Source organism: Fringilla coelebs (genome assembly GCF_963513975.1).
Source record: "Fringilla coelebs genome assembly, chromosome: 1".
Classification (NCBI taxonomy): Eukaryota; Metazoa; Chordata; class Aves; order Passeriformes; family Fringillidae; genus Fringilla; species Fringilla coelebs.
This window is the reverse complement of record NC_140028.1, coordinates 134112470-134134067: the sequence shown is the minus strand read 5'-3', so window position 1 is coordinate 134134067 and position 21598 is coordinate 134112470. Positions and strand designations below refer to the sequence as shown.

General features: G+C 37.0%; 1 protein-coding gene across 1 annotated transcript in view; it reads right to left on the bottom strand.

Annotated features, from left to right (window-relative positions):
* Positions 1 to 21598, bottom strand: part of PLXDC2 (plexin domain containing 2) — a 247175-nt gene that overhangs the window by 37539 nt on the left and 188038 nt on the right. Inside the window, exons 8-9 of the mRNA XM_084214132.1 lie at positions 13853 to 13948; positions 12822 to 12903 (exon numbers count right to left, since the gene is read on the bottom strand). Coding sequence (XP_084070258.1) covers positions 12822 to 12903; positions 13853 to 13948 — 178 coding nt within the window. The remainder of the gene's footprint in view (positions 1 to 12821; positions 12904 to 13852; positions 13949 to 21598) is intronic.

The window sequence follows — 21598 nt, the reverse complement described above, 5'->3', positions numbered from 1 at the left end:
GAAAGACTGAGAAATATATATGCTATAAAAAATCTGAAGATTATGTTGGGAAATGGAACAGTTTCCTTGAGGCCATCCTAATCTCACATAATCCAAAATTTATGAAGAGACATATGAATTTCAGATTTCTTTAAACAAAAACTTTTGACAAGTGTTTCATGTTTAGAATATGTAAAATTTAAAATATTCTTAAAAAAAGAGAATTTTCATTCATGGTACTTCATTATAGAATGATATCTAGGAGACTGTGAGGCAAATATGATCTCAATGATGCTCAGTTTATACTGAGGAGTACAACCATAAGAGGTTAGCACTTCTGGAAAGCAATTAAGGCAATTGTGATCATTCTGTCCACACTAGTACAATAAACATGCCCAGAAATGTTCTTTGGCACTGAAGACTGCTGGCACACAATGGCCTACGCCTGAAGAAGCCAACTCTCTCAACCTTGAAAAGGAGGAGGCTGCACATAAATAGCCAGCTGGGAATAACCTTTGGAACAGTCCAACTCCTGCACCATGCCTGGGAACTATTCTGGACAGTGCTCCTGGGCATGGACTGAAATCACAGCAGGAAACATCACAACTGTTTTAGGGACACATACAATATTTTTACAGTGCCCAGGAAGCTTCCCAGGCTGTGTTTAATTTGCAATACTATGTAAAAAGATACTTTGTATGAGAAGATTAACTATGCTTGTAAAAGTGTCTGGGGCTACCATTCTGCATTATATTTCAATGAAACATGAGAAAAAGAAAATTTGATGAAGTGCAAAAACCTTTCCTTTAAAAATCTTGGTTGATTCCACTAAAAACACTTGACTTATTTTATTTATTTATTCCTTGTTTTATTTATTTCCCTTGTAATGAGAACAAAGGAAATTAAGAGTGATCATAAAAATTTGGTGGAAGATAGATTTCTCCATGGTAATGCAGTGGGTTGGATGCTTATAAGAAAGGAAAAAAAAAATCTAATGCTTCCAAAAAAGGAGATTAACATTCATCCTAAAAATTATCTTAGAGTCAGGTGTGATAATCTGGGCTGCCTCTTTCCACAGATGTGTCCTGAAATGTTTTGGTCTCAGTTTCTGTTGTTTCACTTTTTTTTTTTTTTTTTTTTTTTTTTTTTAATACTTGAAATAAGGAGAGAAGGAGACCAGTGGAGAAAATTTTATCTAGGCCAACAATTTAGGCTACAATGGGTAGGTGGTATATGGCTTCTGAAATACAGATTCATGAACATTCAAATATTTGATAAAACTTACCCATCAAGTAATTTCTTGGAACATACCATTCTCTGGTAATCAAGGAAGGAGTTTGGAACTACAAATTAAGTTTATCTCAGACATAAAAGGAAAGTACCTTGTTCCTCACTAAATTATTCTACTGAGAGGGTCTATGAGACAGAATGAACCCACTACACAATCATTATTTTTACTAATCCGTTTACAGATCATTTCTATAAAAACAATTATCATAAACTCATAAAACTGGGGTTGGCCAAATTTGTGCATTTTCTAATACATCATTTTTGGGACAGAAAAAAAATGTCCCATTTGTTCATCTGTTGTAAGCAGTACAGCTGATTTATTTCAGGCCATTAGAAGCGAAGATAGGATATAGTGCAAAATAGCAGCAGCACTGCTCCATGTACAGCAATGCATAAAAGCATTGCAAAATGAGCAATGATGGATAATGGAACTATCCTGTTATAGCACTATCCTATCCTTTTTTGATTCCAAATTCATTTAGAAATCTAACTAGAAAACTAGTTCGTTTCATCAGAAGAAGCTTACTTATATATTTGGCTCAGAAACTGCTGTTGAGGGGCCTAAGAGCTCTGGGGAAACTCAGAACCAAATTATGTTTGGTTTTTATTTCCTTTAACTTTCATATTAGAACTTTGAAGTTCGAATATGTTCAAAGTCAAAACATATATCCCGCCATACATGGTTAGAGAAGCAACCCTGACCTATCTTAGAAGCCAGTTTCCATTAGTGGAAGATGGTCAGCTCACTTGGGACTCTTTCAGTAGCACAGGAATAGTAGTTAGCACAAAATAGTATAAATAGTTAGCACAAAATACATAATAGTCAACAGAGAGAGAACTGCATAAAATATCAGTAGTTTAGCAAATGAGGACAACACTTGCAAATTAATGTTAGTTAGGTTAAGGAAAATGTAGCAAATTTCAGAGGTGTGAAAAAGATATAATTTGGGAGTTTACACACAACAAGAAATGGAAGAAACAGCCTGAGTGTCAAGAAAATAACCTGAGTAGAAACGATGCTAAATTATCTCATTGTTTTTTGGTACAATACATTATAGTGAGACAACCAATGAGAAGTTTGTGACCCTGACTGCATTCCTCTGTCTTTGATCATGGGTTCATACAGCAGTGGTTCCTAACTGAAGGTCTCAAAACATTCTTGAAGCTCTTTGTCTGGATGCAGGTAAAGCAGGTACAATTTTTGCCTTCTGTGGTCACCTCCCTCTCAGCATTTTTTAAGCAGTCTTGTGTTGAAGTAACAAACCTAGTTTTTTCTAATTTTTTTCATTTGTGTTCTGTATTCATCTATTCATCATCAACCTGTATTTCACATTTCATATGTCACGTATATGAAAATTATCAGACTAAACACTTAGCATTACAATTTATTCAAAGCAGGGTTGCCATGTATTTTAATTTGTTATCAGGAAAGTCAGTTTTATTTGAAATTTGAATTTAAAGGTCCCTTGCATTCTTTGTATTATACAATTAAAGTCCAGTAATTATAGTAGATGACCATTGAGGCATTTATTTGGGAAACAGGAAGTCTATAATGTCTTGTGTAGGAACCCACAAGAGAGAGACAGCCTATCACACACAGAATAATGACTGCAAGCCTGAGTCAAGTTTCTTAAAATGTCTAGTATATGTATAAATCACATTATAAGGCATCTGTGGAACCCTTTCAAGGGTGAGTGTCACCTTTCTGCAATCAAAGAGGAAATTTTCTGAACTCAAACATAGCTTTGAACAGATGAAAAGGAAATCAAACTGAAAAGAATTTTGGGCTGCATGCAATGGGACTGAATGTGGCATAGTTCCATCAGAAAAAAAACGAAGTTTAATCCCAGAGTAAATGCCTCTCTAACACAGTGTGGCAATACCCACTGGAATGGCTATCACCTTCAGCATAAACAAACAATGAGGAATTAAGTCTGCACTAAGCTTTCTTGTGATTTGAAAGACATGACTGGCACAGAAATTGCAGTTCTAGATATAAGTGGTCCATTAAAGATGGAGGTGGGTTTTGTCTTATTGTTCTAATGCAATAAATTAAGAATAAAATGTTACTAGTATTTAAAAGAATTGCAACAGAAGTTTCTAAAGAAAAGAATTGTACGGCTACCTATTTTTCTAGTTATTATATTACACCTATTTGTCATTTTGGTGTCTTATGTGCATCTGTAAATTTAAACATGGAAATGAAATACAGATGTTGCCATCTTCTTTCGAAATTAATCTGCAAAATTAAGTATTACCTAAGATATGTATAACAGGTGTATGTTTTCTATTCTTCCTCTCAATGAGATTTAAGTGCTTAACTGTCCTCTGTATCTTTGATAACTACTTCCTACATTTATAAAAAACACCTTAGGAATGTCATATATTTGATAATAAACAGCACATGAGAGAGACTTTACAGGAAGGTTTTAGAACAGTTCAGGCAGTGGTCCTTTCCATATTAACTGTGATGTCTTCTCCAAGCTCTGTTGCAAAATTAGATACCACAGAAACCTGCACACTGGATAATGAACAGAGTCTCTAAGCTCCAGAAGACACAGCAACAAGTCTGGCAAAGGCTATTGTGAACATCCAGTTAGTGAAAACAATCTCAAAATTTAAAAAGCAAATGTTATTGTAAGAAACACATATACAGAATATTAATGTGTGAGTGAGGTGTCTTAAATTGATCACTGCGTTTACATCTAGATTAAGAATCTTCAAAATGCTTCCCCATCTTCAGGTACAGGATTTAATAGAAAATATTTTAACAGAAATACTAGGATTTCATACTAATGAGAATTGTAGCAATGTTCTGCTCCTTTTCTAGTAATAATTTAAAGTTATATGACCCAACCTTGAAATTCTTAAAAATTCTTAAAAATCTGCATCAGCTATGAGCATAACTGTAGTCCTCATGCTGTTCTGAATTATTCAGGAAAACAAAGCAAGGTATGCATATGTGTGACTAATGCTGCAGCTGCAAGAAGACTGGCTATTACCTGTGTGAAAGCAAGATTCAAATTTACTTGGTTAGATATCAAATCTATTAATGTTAGGATCAGGATAATTTTATGGAGCTGCTGAGAACATCAGTGAGTAACTGCTTCTGCAGAAGAATATGGGTAGAAAAGAAGCTTGGGGAACGAATGGTCTGGTCTTGCACTGGCTTGTATGAAGCCCCTGAAAGCTAGTGCATGTTCACTGGGTTTCTGCTCAGAGACTGAGCTTTTTAGGTTTATTAGTATTAATCATAGGAATTATTCCAGACAATTTGTGCTGGAGAGAATTACAGAAATTGCACAATAATTCGACTGACTCCAGCTACCATCAAATTCCACCAATTTACAAAAAAAGTAGAAGGGCTAGTAATCTGCAATTTCTCCATGTGAGATTCTCAGTGAATTGCAAATTCCTCTGGCTGCAGGCTAATGTTCAACAAAAACATGTTGTGAGCTCAAGATCATCTACATTCCTTAGCAGTACTTTCCAATGTACTGTTATGTACATTTTACTGATATGTACCATTATTACCATTTTTTAAGTGTACCATCACCATTTACCATTATTTTTAAGTGTACCTACAGGGTCACTAAAGTTAACACTCTCTCCTAAACAGAACTGTCATCCCACTTGAGAATATCTATTACTATAATCTTGTGAGGCTTTTTTCATCAAACAATACCATCACTGAGCTCATTCTGGTTTGAGAAAATCCTTTGTTCATTAAACACTTTTGTGCCACTGTCTTTTCTTGCTTTAGTCTCATCAGGCTTACCATGCATACAAAATTCTTAATTATTGAATGCTAATTTCCTAACAGTTTCTTGCAGTGCATGAGGGCAAATTAGCTTGTCAAATTAAGAGCAAGCAGCTCGGAAAATATTTGGAGAAGTTGGGTGTGGAGCAATTTTCTGCTCAATAAAGTATAGATCTACTTATTGTATTGTTCGTATCAGTAATGCATCAGGGCTGACAAATTTACACATCCATTCTTGATACATTTGTTGCACTTGATTAGAAAGATCAATTGCTGTCTCAGTACAGCTTTTAAAATAAAAGAAAAATATGTTGCATTTTAGAGAGAACTCTGACAAAGGGCCATACTTTCTGATTCTCAGGTCTGCAATATGATTGCTTCATAATTGGAAAATAAACTGTATACAGGTTAAAAAAACATTACTTTTAATTTATCTTAAAATAAATGTGACCTAATTCAACAATCTGATTGTTAAGACCTGTGTGTTAGGAGTCAGCTATATTTTCACAGAAAACTCCTCCAGCTGTAGTGGCATACAAACATCCAGAATCTGGGCACATTTCTTTTGCTGTGTCTGAAGTAGGGGGATGATCAGCAAATTCATGAAGTCAGACACATTGGTAGAATGAAATATTTTTAACAGAATACACTATGTATTAAACCTCTAACCCTTCAAAAGCACCTAAAATGAGATTTTCCTTGTAATTTGTATATGAAACTATTACATTGATTGGATTATATATGCTCCCTCTGGTGGTTTACTTAATACATAGAAATGCCTTTTTTTTTTGTGTTTGTATTTCAATGGCTAAGGTACTGTGACCAATTTAATAATAACAGCACACTATTTTCTGTTAAATAGTGTTTGGATAAAAAAAAAGCCTGAGTATAAACCAACCAGTCTTCCTCCCATATTTTAATTTGTAACTGAACAATGAAATATTCCTAAAGCAATTGAAAAACAAAACAAAACAAACAAAAACCAAAAACAAACCCACAACTCTTAAAAATTCAAGTAGTTAAAATGAGGAAGTATTTAAAAGTGAGATTTTGGACTAACCTTGATGGAGTGCTAACGTCAGTGGAGAAGGGAAGTTCAGTGGATGTTGCCTATCTGGAATTCTGTAAGGCCTCTGGCACAGTTCCTCACAACACCCCTCTCCAAACTGGAGAGATTCAGATTTGGTGGTTGGATGGTGTAGTGGATGAGGAACTGCTGAGATGTTTGCATCTATAAGGTAGTGGCCAAAGGATCAATGTCCCAACAGAGACTGGTGACAAGAGATTCCTCAGGGGTCTGTAGTGGGACCAGCAATGCTTAATGTCTTCATCAATGGCACAGACAGAGGGATCGAGGGCACCCTCCGCACGTTTGCAGATGGCACCAAGCTGAGGGATGTGGTTTGCCTTTCCCTGCTCTTCAGTGGAATCTACAACCCTGCTGAGGTATAAAAGCTGAGGAAAATGTAGATACCAAACAATAAGCTATGTGTTTCTCATTTGGATTTAATTATTTGCTTTCGTAAATCCAGAGGCTTCTCTAGTTAGATAGCATAGTAATTATGTTTATGGTTTTATAAATTCTGTAGGGAAGGTGCTTTGCTCAGCTGATAAATATTTTAGGTTACATAAAACTGTTACTTATAAATACTACAATATTTGAGTCAACACTTTTTAAAATGAGAACAGGTCTTGCCAATTGGGATATACAGACGAACAAACAAAAAACATTATCCTTTTCCTCTACCTGATACTAAAAATTTCCAGACACGAACTCACATTTGAAAATTAACTAAACATGTTTCCAATTTCCTTCTAAAAGAAGAAGAACAAACAAGACATTTCAAACTTATCCAGAAGTTCAGAACACAACTATCAGGAATTCTTTTTTCTCAGTTACTATAAAGGCACTATGGAAAACTGCCACTTGATATTTCAACTCTAACGTGTTTTCTTAAAAAATGCAGGTGCCTAAAGAGTCTTCCTTCCCTGCTTTCCAGCTAATCAGCATGGAATGCAAAACAATTTGTATCTTTATTACCTGCTTAGATGGGAATAGTGATTATCATAATAAAAGATTAGAAGTATCAAGCCTTGAACCACATTATTCCTACTATTCCCAGACACATTCTAATTTTTCACTTTGTTCAGAACACATTCCATAAACACCAGCTATAACCTCTTCATTTACACAACTAGAGCTATTGCTGGCACACAGGACTAAGCATTGAAGTGAAATACACCAGAAATGGGATTATTTCAATTTTTTTACCTCAGAATTGCTTTGAGAGTATAAGAAGTTTTGGGAGCTGTGCATACACACAAGAGCAGTACGACTCCCTAAAGTTCATGGAGTGCCCTGTCTCATCACTGCCCTCAGTCCTGGAATTTGTACAGTCTCTTTCAGGGCACTTTTCAAACAGGGGATTTGCACTTTGTGGGTCAATACCATAAACTGGTATGATTTCAAACCACATTAATCAAAGCACACTCTGGAAACCGAGACTCTTAAGGATAAGAGTGCAGAATGTCACTTTTCAGACCAAGGGAAGACCCCAGCAGGGCTGCCTGGAGAGCAGTGCCAGGAGCTAATCCTGAGTCTCCAGGCAGCCAGGGGCGGAGGGGAGTGGAGCTGCTCTGAGCTGGAGACATGCAAGGAAGTGCTCAGGCTTACACACCTCCATAACTAATGGGCCATTCTTCAGGGGTGACTTCTTTTCAGAGGACCAATTTCCATTTCTCTCCTGTGCCTCTGGGGGTTCTCTGATCACGGACAGACTGTTGTGTCAAGGCAGTGTCACCCTTACTGAGTAGAGAAGCTTCATGGGGCTACCATGGGGCATTTCACTGCTCAGCCCTGCTTAGACTCATCTGAAGATTTTTTTTCTCATACAAAGTGTTCCACCCTTTGACATTTTTTGGTCCTAGATACTTAAGTCCAGAATTTGGTAAAAAGTTGCTTTTAGTACTGCTCTCCTACTCTGTGTAACTTCCCTTGAAAACCCAAGTGAGTCTGCCAGCAAAGCATCCTTGTGGATCCAGCCTTTTGGGTGCCCTTGGCACAAGGCAGACAGTTTTGAGGATTAAAAATTTGAATATATGTTCCAACAGTGACAGCTGAGTAAAGCTATTATCTAAACTGCTTACAGCTCCTGCCCTTAGTTCTACACCCTCCAGTTCCCTTATCCTCAGTCTAGGGGTGATGGTACCACGCCAAACCTGACTGATGTTGCAGGTACTGGGAGGTGCTTTTATCCTGTATTGATGAAGTGAAGCATGAGACATTCATAGCCTGAGTCTCCAGGATGCACAGATTGCAAGACTGAAATATCAATTTCATTTCACTGCCCAAATCTGAGACTTTCTCGAAGTTTATCAAAATAAAAACATCAATATCTAGGGAATCTTTATTTATTGGACAATCAACTTCAAATATTTTCAAGGGAACTCACTATTTCAGTATATGCAAGCAAGTTTTACAAACTGAAGCTATAAAATAACAGCAAGGTGGTCTTAAAACTGTCAAAAACTTTTCTAGAAAATGACATATCTTATGTGCAGGCTATACCAAGTGCTTAGAGTACATAAACATTTTCAGATGCATAAGAAGATGATATAAACAAATCTAACATTAATGAATTCTCCCAATTTTTACATGTCAGGAAGTTAGAGATAATGAAGGGCAAATGATCCACGTTTCAGCCACTGGAGACCTCCATGGGACAGATGCTAAAGTGTCTCAGGCATTTTAAAGACATGGATACTTGTGTTGGAGAAAGTTAGAATACCATCTCAGCTTACATATTTATAGTTAATCTCCTTTTGAAGAGTTTTACTTGTGAAACAGTTATGAAATATACATAGTTCCAACAGAAATTAGCTCCTAGGGGGATCCTCCATCTGCTGAAGTCAAAGGAAAATGATGTGCCTTTGCTTCAGTCGTGATTAAGTTGTGTGACACACATCATATTGGATTTCAGACTAGATAGTTTGATGATCCCCTATGAAAAAGCTAATGGTGATTTAAGCTTGTAGAGAGTGCAGGAATAGAGGATCTGGCCCTCAGTCACATCCAAAATTAACCTTTTTCTCCAACCATTGCAGAGCTGGCACAGCAGCTGAGTTGAAGTTCCAGGTAGGAAACAACCCACTGTTGTAGGATAAAGCTATTTTCATTCCAACACAGATTGTCCACATGGGGGAGTAAAGTTTTTCTGCAATGGTCACACTGGTCAGTTTTCCTTGTGCAATTAAAGGTTTTACATAAAGGTTTGGGGTTTTTTTTCCCCTCCCTCCTTTTTTTGCTGAGTGAATGATTCAATATATGGATTAAATCCAATGCAAGGAAAGAAATTAGATGCAAGATGGTGCTCCTGGTAGTAACGTTTCTCTGGATAAATGGGGTAATAAGCACCTGAGATAAAAGGTTGTGCTTCCCAATGGATATGTGTAGGCTTGTTACCCACATGGAAGTCTGTCTGCTCAAGAATATCTCACTTTAGAGCACCACAGTGCTACTGTGGCACCACAGGAAGAACATCTCCGTGTGCTCCAGGCATATCTGAGCCTCACTACCTACCAGTGCCCTCAGAAGCAAACAGGCATCCTCCCTCTGCACAAATCTGAGCGCTAGGTCCGTCAGGAGATTATTGGTACATTGAAAACCCACTGCTTCCAGTTCACAGCCTTCTTCAGGCTTTTGCAAAAAAGGCTAATTGGCTTCCCCACTCTGGGATTTGCCTACAGACAGGAGAGGCAGTCTTGGCTCCTCATTTCTTGGACCAGCGTGTCCAGTCAGATTTGCAACTGAGAAGCATTACTCAGGCATTGCTCCTAAGCGTTCCTCCTACTTCAAAAAACCCTATGAGCACACATTTGAAAGTGGACTGTTAATATTAATTTCTTTGTCCTTTAGGCACCTCTGAAATGTCTAAGCTAATACTTCATGGAATTCTTTGCCCTTGGTTTTTCAGTCTGATTTTATCCTACTGCAGCAGCGCAATGTATATCATAACAGGAGATAAAAGTCTCTGTTGATTTACAAGACTGGTGGGTGAAGAGGAGTGACATACAGAAGAAACTGAAGGACTGCAAGGTAGGAATTAATAGTTTTCCATCCTTTATGATTTTTAACCAGGCTATTAGATTTTCCTGTTGAGGAAAAGCTTATTTATCCCATGCAAAAATAATGTTTTAACAGAGCAAATTATTTTTGAGGGGAAAAAAACCCACAATGTGGTACGGAAGCAAATGATTCTGAGCGCTCTTCTTTGAACCAGACATTGCCACTGAGAATGGAATAAGATTTTTTATTTTTTATCTCTTGAAAATGATTAGTCATGTGGAGAAAGCGCAAGGTAAAGGAAGAGAGGCACTAGACTACAAGTCCAGAGAGAGTATGCAGAACTCGTAGAAAATTTTCAAAGCTGAGACAGAATGATTCTTCATCCCAATAATCCTGCAGTGTAACCAAATAAATATTCAGTTTTCACATTTTGGAAAGCAAATTGCCTCTTTTCACAAAATATTTAACCATTTATTATTTCAGATCTCTTTCTTCACAGAGCTGAAATAGTTGAAATTGCTCATTTCAGAAACTGGAGGTGAGTGGCCAAGAAAGATGAGGTCTGAAGCAGACATCCACCAAAGCCGTGTTTCCAGAGGAAACCGCAAGCTAACAGATTAGGTGGAAAATCCTGTATAAGGTGTTCTGGGGACTGAACCACAGCCTCTGTGGTCAAGTCCTAGATGAAGAGAGTCATGAAGAAACCAGTCTGATCTAACAGCTGGCCCTGCTTGGAGTAGGAGGTAAGTCTGGATTTTCCATTCTGAACTATTTTATGACTCTATACACAATTGTCCATTTTCTAAAACCTGAATAAATATTGCTTATTCTGACATATAAAAATTGTACGGTATGACCTTTTTAATACTACTGAAATTCCTATGAAGCATATTCTTAGCTTCCTTTTCAGTATCCATCCTTTTTCTAAGGGATCCTCTCCAGTTCCTGCTTTTGCTGGTGGTCAAACAATGCCCAGAGACAACCTGCATGACGTGACAGTCTCACTACTGTCAGTAATGGCCTAATTAATAGCAATAAAACTTCTCAGTCTACCTGCTGCATCTTCTCAAAAGCACAACCATGCTGCAGAGTGGAGACAGCTGTTTTTGGGAAACAGTGCAGGACTACCTCACAGTAGGCTCATCTTTGATCTCCACATGTAAAACAAAAAGCAAGGCTTTCTTCATTCAAACTTTAATTAAATAGAAATAGATGTGCTCAGACTGTGCATTTTTCAGCAGTAGATGACACCTTGCCAGTTGTGAGGGGACAGCCACAAATGGTCCTAAATGAGCAGAAGGAAACACAGTGTGGCTACATGACTGGTTCTGCTCCTGCAGAAGGATAAAACTTAGTTCTCCACAGTAAATTTGTGCCTCAGTGAGCAAAACATATTTCTGAGCAATGTCAGAACTCAGGAAACTCAAGTGTTTAGAAACTAGAGGGAAACAAAAAGGATCTGAAGGTTTCTGCACCTGTTCTTCACAAGAGGTCTGGATTTTACAATATAAGGGAGTTTATCCAAACAAAAAGGAGAACACTGGCCACAAAGCAACAGACCCTGCTCAAACCAAAGCTAATAGAAACTTGGTGCTACAGCATCTGTTGATGGAAGGAGAACAAAGCAATGCTGAAAGAAAGGATTTGGCTAAGGCAACCAAGAACTGTTCATGCTTGCTTGGAACAGTTTTCTAGAAGTAGTATTACTCTTCAATATATTTTCTATTTTTTATATTACTTGATTTGTCTTAGCTCTAAATCCACTAGAAAGGTTTTTTGCAAGACAAATGGGGAACAGAGTTACTTTTTAAGTGACTTCCTCCAGGAGTTGCAGCTTAAGAAAAAATTATAAAAATGACCCCAATTTTCTAATTCTGTGCTGTGTTCTTCAGCTATTTACCAGTTCTTCAACATGGTGTCAAAATATTGCACTATTTTAGAATGTTAATTACCTTTTCTTGTTTCAGTATACATCAGTTCCATACAAAGTATTTCTAAACCAAATCACTAGAGCTGAAGAGCACAGCAGCAATGAATGTCCATTATGATATTGCATTTTGTTTCAGAGAACTGGCTTGAAATTCATCGTTATGGTCAGCAAAGGTCAGTGAGTGAAAAACTTTTTGAGAAGCTGCAGTTGCAGAGTTTCCATTTTGCTGGCTGTGCTTCAGCTGCTCTACAGTCTAAATCACTCCTGCCATGGACTTGGCTGTCCTGGTCCATGTGTCACTGAGAGCCTGAGGAGACCCAACAGACCCACCAAGTGTAATGACATGTTAAAAGGGAAAGTACTTTGACTGTCTGGATGTGTTGGTCCCCCTGCTGCTAACAAGGAAGTTTTTACTGCTATAGTAACACCTTGCATCTCCATGGGGCTAAATTATTTTTGATGAAGCCAATGATGTAGGGAGAAAATATGATTTTTATTATGACATCTCCTTCTCTTTCTACTTCAAAAGGATTTTAAAGTATGACTGGAGAAATAAGAACAAGGGCTTAACTCCCAAGTCAACTGTTTGGACTACTTGCCTAATGGTTAAAGTGAAATGTGACAATGATGAGCTGCTAGTGATCACACTTGAGATTTAGGTTCATTTGAATGCAAATATATTAACCCAAATGTAACAACTTTTAATGCTGAATAACCTGCAGGCAATGGTTTTGGATAGCCTTTGAGCACAGCTTAAACCCACAAACACACACAAAAAAAGAAATTATTTTCTCTACCTTTGGAGTTTACTGCACCAGCTGCAGTTGAAACCAATCTGGGCAGTGACACAGGGACCACAGCTGGTAAACTGGAGACAAGCTGGAATGTAGATAAACATAAATTATTATACTAGTCTCATATATGTTTCACATAAAAAACACAAAAGAAGAATATATCTTGTGATAATACATATTTAGGAAGTCATCAGGTTCAACCATGTCTAAAATAAGACCCTGAACCCAGCCTGTTACAATGCTTTGCACAATTGTGTACACAAAAGTACATTTCATCTGTGGTATTCCATTCGTATTCCATTTGTAAATGTATTCCTACTTCCCTATCTGTTCATTGAGCTTGGTTCCTAAATTTTTATCTTTTTGCTCAATATGAAGTATTTCCTTAAATCTCTTTCTTCTCTGACTGTTCTTTGGTGTTGCTAACATTCAGACATAAGCACATAATGAGACTGACAGAAAAAAGTGCAAGAGCTAAACCTGAATTTTAAAAAAAGGGAAAAAAAGGAAATATAGATGCTTCTACTCTTTTTACAGAAGTACAGCTGGCATTTTGACCCCCAGGATTTATAAGCAATGTAGTTTTACCTTTGAAAACAGAGCCTGATGAACTGCAAAATATTTGGAGCAATTTGTTTGGGGATATGCCTTCGCGATGTGATGCACAGTACACAGAAGAATTCGTGTTTGTATTACCAGCATGAAAACTGTTCTGTTTTTTTTTTTTTTTTTCTTGAGGCTTGAGGAAATGTATTTAAAGGCAACATAATCATTCTTCTGAAAAAATGATTTGGCACAAATTTCATTCAACATCTACTGGGAGCTATGTACCTATATACTAACTTGAGATACACGAGGATGAACTGGATAATGCATCATCCATTCGGGAATCTAGGAGGGGATAAATGAATCTGTTTGTGATTCCAACTCCACAGATGAAACAAAATATTTGAAATTGTGTATGTATTGCTGGGAGGGAGAGGGAGATAGATGCTTTCTAGATCAGGCTCCTGCTTATGTAATGTTTTACTTACTTGGAAGTGGTATCATTTCAACAGCTGAGAGATTGGTAATCTTTGACATCTGTAGCTCCACCCTGTGGTATTCATAAATTGTTCTTCTGCGGACATCTAACAGGAAAGAAAGAATAAATCATATTTTCTTATTTTGCAGCCTTTAGATTCTGAAAAATAGTGGATGTAATGAATACACACTGTTCCTTAGGTGCACATATGGCAACTATTTTTCTCAAGAATATATTTTTAACTTTGAATATCACAAAATAGCACGTATATATAGAAAGAGAATTTTTCAGTGGAGAAACTCTCAGAGCTGACAGAAAGGGCACTTCTCCTGGCAAAGAATTATGAAAATGCTAAATGTGCTCTCAAGCATCTTAGTCTGATCTGGGCAGAAATTCTAGAGGGTATACTGTCAGACATTTTAGGGTTTATTTCAAATGCTTGCTTTCCTAAGACATTTTTTTCATCTCACAGACTTGAGAAAAATGTTTTATATGTCACTTCTTGCAAAAATGTGCAAACAAAACTTATTTCACTGCCTAATCAAAATTTTTAGCTACAAGATGGCTCACATGTAAGTGTACTAGAGAATATTTTCATATTATAACATATTAGAGAAGACAATCTTCCTAAACAGCCATTGTGCATAATCTTCACATAGGATGACTGCACCTTTTTCTCAAAGAAGAAATTCAATATAGTCAATGTACTATTTTGAAGGGCTTTGAACTCACAAGCAACTGTAAGACCCAAGCACAAGATAAAAAATCACATGCTACTTCCCAGAACAATATCCTGTAATGTGTTCTGAAAATTCCAGATTTTATATATACAGTTGAAATATAGATTGGCGGGCTTGAATATTTGGAAATCAAAAGTACAGTCCATAACACCAATCTGACACAAAAATGACAGGGGGGCTGGTTTCATATTTATATTCTTTTTGAAGGTCTGCTAAACTAACTGAAATCAGAGCTGACTTCAATCACTGACCCTCTGCAGTCATTCCAGAGAGAAATTAAGTGTTAAGTACAAAGCAGTAATTATCCAAGCCAATGACCAGTCTCAGTCTACAAGTAACAGAAGAAAAGGGACTTGTTGACAGCCACAAACTCAGTCTTTGGATGTCTTCTATACTACCAGCCCCTTATGGACTAGGGCACACCTTGTTGCTTGAGGAATCAGCTTCTCTGCCCTCTCTTACATCATTAGCTCTGAGGGACAAGTAGGCAGAATCTCACTTTCAGTCAATAACATTTCTATTTAGCTCCAAATCATCACCATTGCCAACCACTTCTTGCAATTTATTTGAAACTTTGCTATGACTTCACGCCTCCTGATAGCAAAATTCTCTCTCAGTATGAAATGAACCTATAATTGAACTAGTTTATGTGCTACTCACAAAGTCATTCTGACTAGTTAAAATATGGATATGGGCAGGTGCCAAAGTTTACCCCCATAAATGCCTTAACCATGTCCTTCAGACCCACTGGAGAGAAAGAGTTTTCAAGACCTAGCTAATTATGTGTTGGGATAGGGACAATCTCTTGCCAGCTGCAAGGGGTTTATGCTGCTTATGCTCACAGGATGGTCAGCCTCTTAAAAGCCCAATCAGAGTGATTGTAAAATGTCTTTGAAATGAGCTCCTGCCAATGCTGAAGGCTGTAATTTGTTTTCCACAGAAATCTTTAACATTATGTCCAAAAAAAAAATAAATTAAATGCTGGGTGTCGACACTTTATTTGAATGGCATCTCATCTGTACTGGTACAGACTAGCATACTATAATCCTGTTAATTCTGAATCTCTCCTTACAGGTTCCTCACAGGGCTTACAAGAAATAAGGAGCTTCTGGCTTTCCAAAAACTCAGTAAGAATCAGAGATTCAGGGCACAGACACTTTTACCTCACCCAGTGCATGAAATTTCTGGAAAAAACTACTTTTAAGAGAATTAAGTGTGTTGTATAAAAAAAAATTTGAATCATGCATATTTCAGCATGACTGTTTATTCCATTAAATCCCATTGCCTGACAGACTCAAATTTGTCCTTTTTCTTCAGAAAGATGACTGTGTCAACCACAGGTGGTAAGTTTGCATATGAGGCATCTATCTAATGTAGGAAACTTCAGCACAGAGAGGTATTTGCATAGTCACCTTCTAATATCTTTGTCTATTCTTGCAGACAGGTGGTTGGAAATGTGAGCATTCAAATTTATCTGCCTGACCAGGCTAGAAAAACATGCAGGCCTAAATTCTTTTAAAAGTATGACATAAACATGACATGCTTAGATCCTTAAAATGCACTTTTCTCTCCCTATTTTGAATTGTGAGCTGGTTTCCTTAACAAAATTGGTTAAAAAACTAAACTCAACAGGATAAACAGGAAAATGAATACTCTTCCCTCATGCTTTCCCCCTAACCTCTTCACACACTCCTGCTTCAACCCAGAACAGACATTGCATTTCCCTCAGGTGGAATTTGTTCTTTGTCTTGTGCTATTTAGCTCTTTAACAGAAGTACTAGAGCAGAATCACAAGGAGCTTATGAGCCCAAGCATACCTCAGTACAGTCCTTAACATGACAAGAACTAGTGAAATAATTTGATGCAGTAACAGATCCATATTCAAGAATCATGTGCAGGTATTTTGCTATAAAGAAATGTTACATCAGGTCTAGCAGGGAAAAAAAGAAAGGAAAAGGGCTTTTCTATGCTTTTGAAGTACCGTTCCCGGTTCTGAATTTCAGAAAATAGGTGCATATTCTTTTCCTCTTCATGAAAACATTTTACATGTCTACAAGTCTGGATTTCTCAAACACACTTTTAAACGAAATGCTATAAAGTTTAATATATTGTCTAATAACTGACTATATTTTTTTACACTTAGTTTAATTCACAGTATGGTTCAGGTAGTTTTTTGGTTTGTTTTCATGGCATGTACTTGTGCTATCTTTGAACACAGGCCAAAGGTACAGTCCCAGCAGAAAGACCTGAGGAGAACACCAGTTACTTGAGGTAAGAACACATTCCTCATTGACTGAGAGAGATGACATGGGGGTCAGAAGGCCATTTGAAAGAATTCTTTCAAGGGATTAAACAATGAATTGGTAAATTATAGATGTGCAAGACTCTGCCGTGACAAAATAATTCTATTTAGTTGTATCACAGTAGTATTAAGTGAAATAATTCTATTTATAAGTATTCTTTGAAACAGAACTACAAGAGTTGACTAAAGGCACTCAATAGGGAGAGTACTCTGGGGAGGGAGCAGTGCCAGGAGAGCACCAATGATTTCTTAACATGTCTGAAGGGTCAGTAGTTCATAACAAACTATTCTAAATATGTGTCTGACAGATGCATAATCTCTCTCTATCTTTTCCATTACATAATCACTGCTTTTCCTCATTCACCATTCATCAGCTAAAACCTGCAATACAGTGAAATGTGAAAATACTGGAGAAGTCATTCTGAGTTTTTAAATTATATGTTCACACAAATAAAGACCTTTTCCAGTGAAAGATTTCTAGGGAATTTGGATTGGCCATATACCCAGAAACAACTGCTAAACAAGGCCATATGTATTCATACAGCTGTACTTTCAGTTTTAAGTCTTGCTGATAGAGAAAACACAAATGGTAAGAGGGTTCATTTGATTATGCAGAAGTCAATTTGAAGTAAACAATTTATGAAACATATCCAGCAAGCTGCAAGCAATTTATGGAAAATATAAGGCACAGAGAAGGGAGGGGCACAGCTGCTGTGTTATACAGCCACTGACTTTGCTTGACAGGGACGTTGTTTGACATCACTGGCTGAATAAAACCTGTCAACGTGGTATATCTGATTGCTGTCACCACAAAAGGTAAAGGAATCAGAATGTCAAAGCATCTGTTCTTTAACAGATTTTTATTGCTAAACTTATCAATATTAACTAATTAATTCTTGAGGCACTGACACTGGGACTAAAAACCAATGCCTGTAATCCAAACACCTCCACAATTGCTCCTCCAAATATAACACACATCTAAGTCTAGATAAAAATTCAGATTCCCTAACTGTATTAATTTTATAATTCTCATAAAAATTACTAAAAATATCTTTTTAAACCTGGGAGCTGCACCTCAAATCTGTGAACAAGCAAACCAGTGAAGTCAGCTCTGAAAAGATCTTTATGAACAATGTACTAAGAAGTGTTCTGCCACAATACTCTGCACCTACCCCACATGATTTACTTTGAAGCTCTCCATATCCTTCCAGATTTGCCCCAATACCTGTTGCCAGCTAAAGAGCTCCTAGGTGTGAAAAACTTGCTTTATTTCCTAATCCCACCACACACCAAACTGCCTCACTCTGAGATCTGTCTGTGGCCAGTTACGAGAATATTTTAAACTATGACCAACTTGTACCAGTCCTGGCAGTATTGTCATGCAACCAAAGATCAACAGCATGCTCCTGAATCAGACATCTAGTGCAAGGAACCCAGCTGCCTGGACAGACCATCCTGGACCAGCAGACAAACACACAGGGCTGGAGCAGCTGGCTCTATGGGATTAGTCACACTGGTGTAAAGGAGAGTAAATACTATGATTTTAGAGTGATAACTCTGGGGTCCATTTTGCACAGAGGTAAATGATAACACTAAGGCAGCAGGGAATCAGACTTGATTTCCCAAATGGTGCTGCACCTTTATATATCAGAGCATAAATGGTCAGTGGTCTTTTACTCTTCATTCAGGGGCTTCACTGCTGTAAACAAAGTGGTGAGACATCTTGAGCAAACATTTACAACGTGCAGAGTTGTCAATCAATTATATGCTTGAGTTACACTACATATTGAGTGACACTAATTGCACTGAAACTGGAATATTACTAGCACGTAGCTCAGCTACAACTTCATTTCTGTACACAGTGATGTTGAATAATTTCAGTGTGATTAAATGTTAAGTTGTCAAGGCATGGATTTCCTAAAAGAGCTGCATCTAATACAGTAGATGCCAAAATCACAGAGAAGTGTGTCTCATTGTGGAGACAGACCTACTACCCATTTTCTCTTAGTGCAAGACTGTAATTCACTTGTGTAGATCCCCTGAATCTGGCACTCTCTCATTTCCCAGTGTATTTCATGGTTTTGTGGAAAACAGACACAATATGGGAAGGCTCTCTGGTGGGGTTTTCATTGCTAAAATACAAAAGTGGGTTGCACTAAATGCTTCTTCATTTCTTCTTCTTGCACAAGAAAAAGCTAATTGAAAGACAATAGGGAAGAGCACTGAAACAAAGGAGAGAAACACAGTGACCCTGAATGAGAGGGAAAATGGAGGGAAAGAAAGATGGTCATGAAGTTAAAGAGAGATCTTGGGAGTCTGCAGAAGGGAGAGAAAAGGACACCACAGGCAAGTGAAAGAAGGACCAAGAACAGAATAACAAGGATGGCAGAAAAATAAACAAGAAATGAAGGGGAGCTGGTTGGAGAAGATGTGCAAGGAACAAAAGTCCTGAAGAGGTGAAGGTTTAAAAAAAGTCCTGCTGGAGGAATATGTAAAGCTCCCAGCTTTATCACCACCAATCACGTTTCTAGCTGGAAGACGCCCATGAAACTCTCACTGTGTTTGTTACAAAAGGAAAAATAGTTGGTGAGCAAGTGTTCAACCTGTCTGAAGAAGAAGAAATCAGGATGGTCACTCTTTCATATCAGAACCAGAGTTCCAGAGCCTGGAACTTCATTTGAATTACCTGGAAAGGGATGAAACTTTTCCTCTGAAATTATTTAAAGGACGTAGTTTGCCATTTTGTCATAAAAATCTCAGAATTATCAGGTTAACTTTGGTGTCAATCAGAAATTTACTTCCCTTAACATATTAGCAACCATTCCAAAACACCTCTAGAGTATACACAGGCATATCTATATATAGATATAAAATAGTGGTTAACCTATATATAATATAGGTTATATATATATAATTATAAGTGGAAAATAAAGACATGGTCTATAAGCAAGAGGTAGTAGCAGATCAAGGAAATATTTATTAAAAAAAACCAAAAACCAAAAATACCAAACAGGTACCTGCCAAAAATCTCCCATCTCCATGCTCTAACTCTTAAAAGATAAGGTGAACAAGTGTATGTGCCTGTGTGCTTTTAGGGGACAGATAAAAGGGGTATTACTGCAAAGTCTTTATATGAAGAAGTATAATAATAAAAACAGGTATAATATTCTCAAGTTCCTCCATCCAAAAAAGTTCAGAAAGTCTTTCCTTTTAGCTCTTGGCTCTTCAAGACTTTTCAGCACTCATTAAAATGCACTTTTGAAATGAAATGGCTGATCAAAAAGCATGCTTTCTCTTCTCAGAATGAAATAGGTTTGCCTGGCTTTTGAACTCATCTTTCAGAAGTATTAAAAAAGTTATTACCAATCTTTTGGACAGTACATCTGAAAAAAATCTGATAAATAGTTAGCTTTAAATCTTCTGAAATTACTTTAATAAACTAGGTCCATCATACTAAAATTTTAGAATACTGAGCATACAGAAGGCACCAAAGATTTTCAGTATTTTTAAAAATGGAGGGAATATATTTGGTCAAACAGGCTTGTGTTGCCCTTAGTGTCTCTTTCCTTTTCAAATGCACAGTATATACAAAAAGAATTGACAGAGCTCAAACAAGAAGCAGTGGTTTATTTGCATTATTTGAGGGAGATGATTTTGGCTTTATTTTCTTTTTTTAATAACTAGCCATGAACATAAAGGGAGACTGGGTTCTTTTGATGGAAAAATCTTTGATGAAGTGGCAAGCTAGAGCTAGTAGTTATACTTTGCCTTCTCTTGGGACAAACAACAATTTATATTCCTCATTGTCTTAAGAAGCCAACAAATAAAGTAAAATAACAATTCTACCATATCACTTTTTCAGTAATTGACTAGAGCCATAGTTGATTTAATACCTCTGAAAAACAAGAATTCAAGAACATGCATATTTTAAGAGCATCTGATACCTGATATCTATGGGCCAACATTATTTACCAGCTCTGTCGAGATGCTATTATATTGCCTGTACACATCAATATAAACCTATTTCATTGAGCACACAATTCATCTTCAGGAAAATCTACAGTGAAATGATGGTTCCCTTGATTAATATTAGCTCTAGTGTAAGCTGCAATCTAGCAAAAATAATCATGAATTACCACCATCCACAGAACTGGTAGTTAAGGGCAAGAGCAATGCATTGTAAACAGCAATACATTAATAATGCTCTCAAAATTACTGTAGCAGAGGCACATTTTATGCTCCTTACCCACATCATAGTCTCACTTCTGTTAGCAGAAAGTGTCATGTGGAAAAAACCAATAGGTATGCTAAAACCAGAAGCCTAGCAAGAAATTCTGCATTCATCAAAACCAGTAGTATTTACTGGTAGTAAAACAAGTGCTTGCCTGAAATATTTCTACAAAAAGAAGCATTCAGACTTGAATAAAAACTCACATCTACCCTATATTTTCCATACAAAATACGAAAATCTAATACAAGTCCTTTAGTGTTGTTTTATTATGGAGGCCTGATGTCAAAAGATATCATCCTGTTGCATCTCTTGGATAGAATTTCTTTTTGAGTATTCTCATAAACCATTTGCATAGTCAATTAACCTAATTTCCTCCTGAATCCATATTTAGAGATCTTAGAAGATTCAGAAACATTCAGATGATTTACTTGCAAATATCACTCACATTACTGAAATTTGTTGCCTAGCTTCATTTGTTCTTAA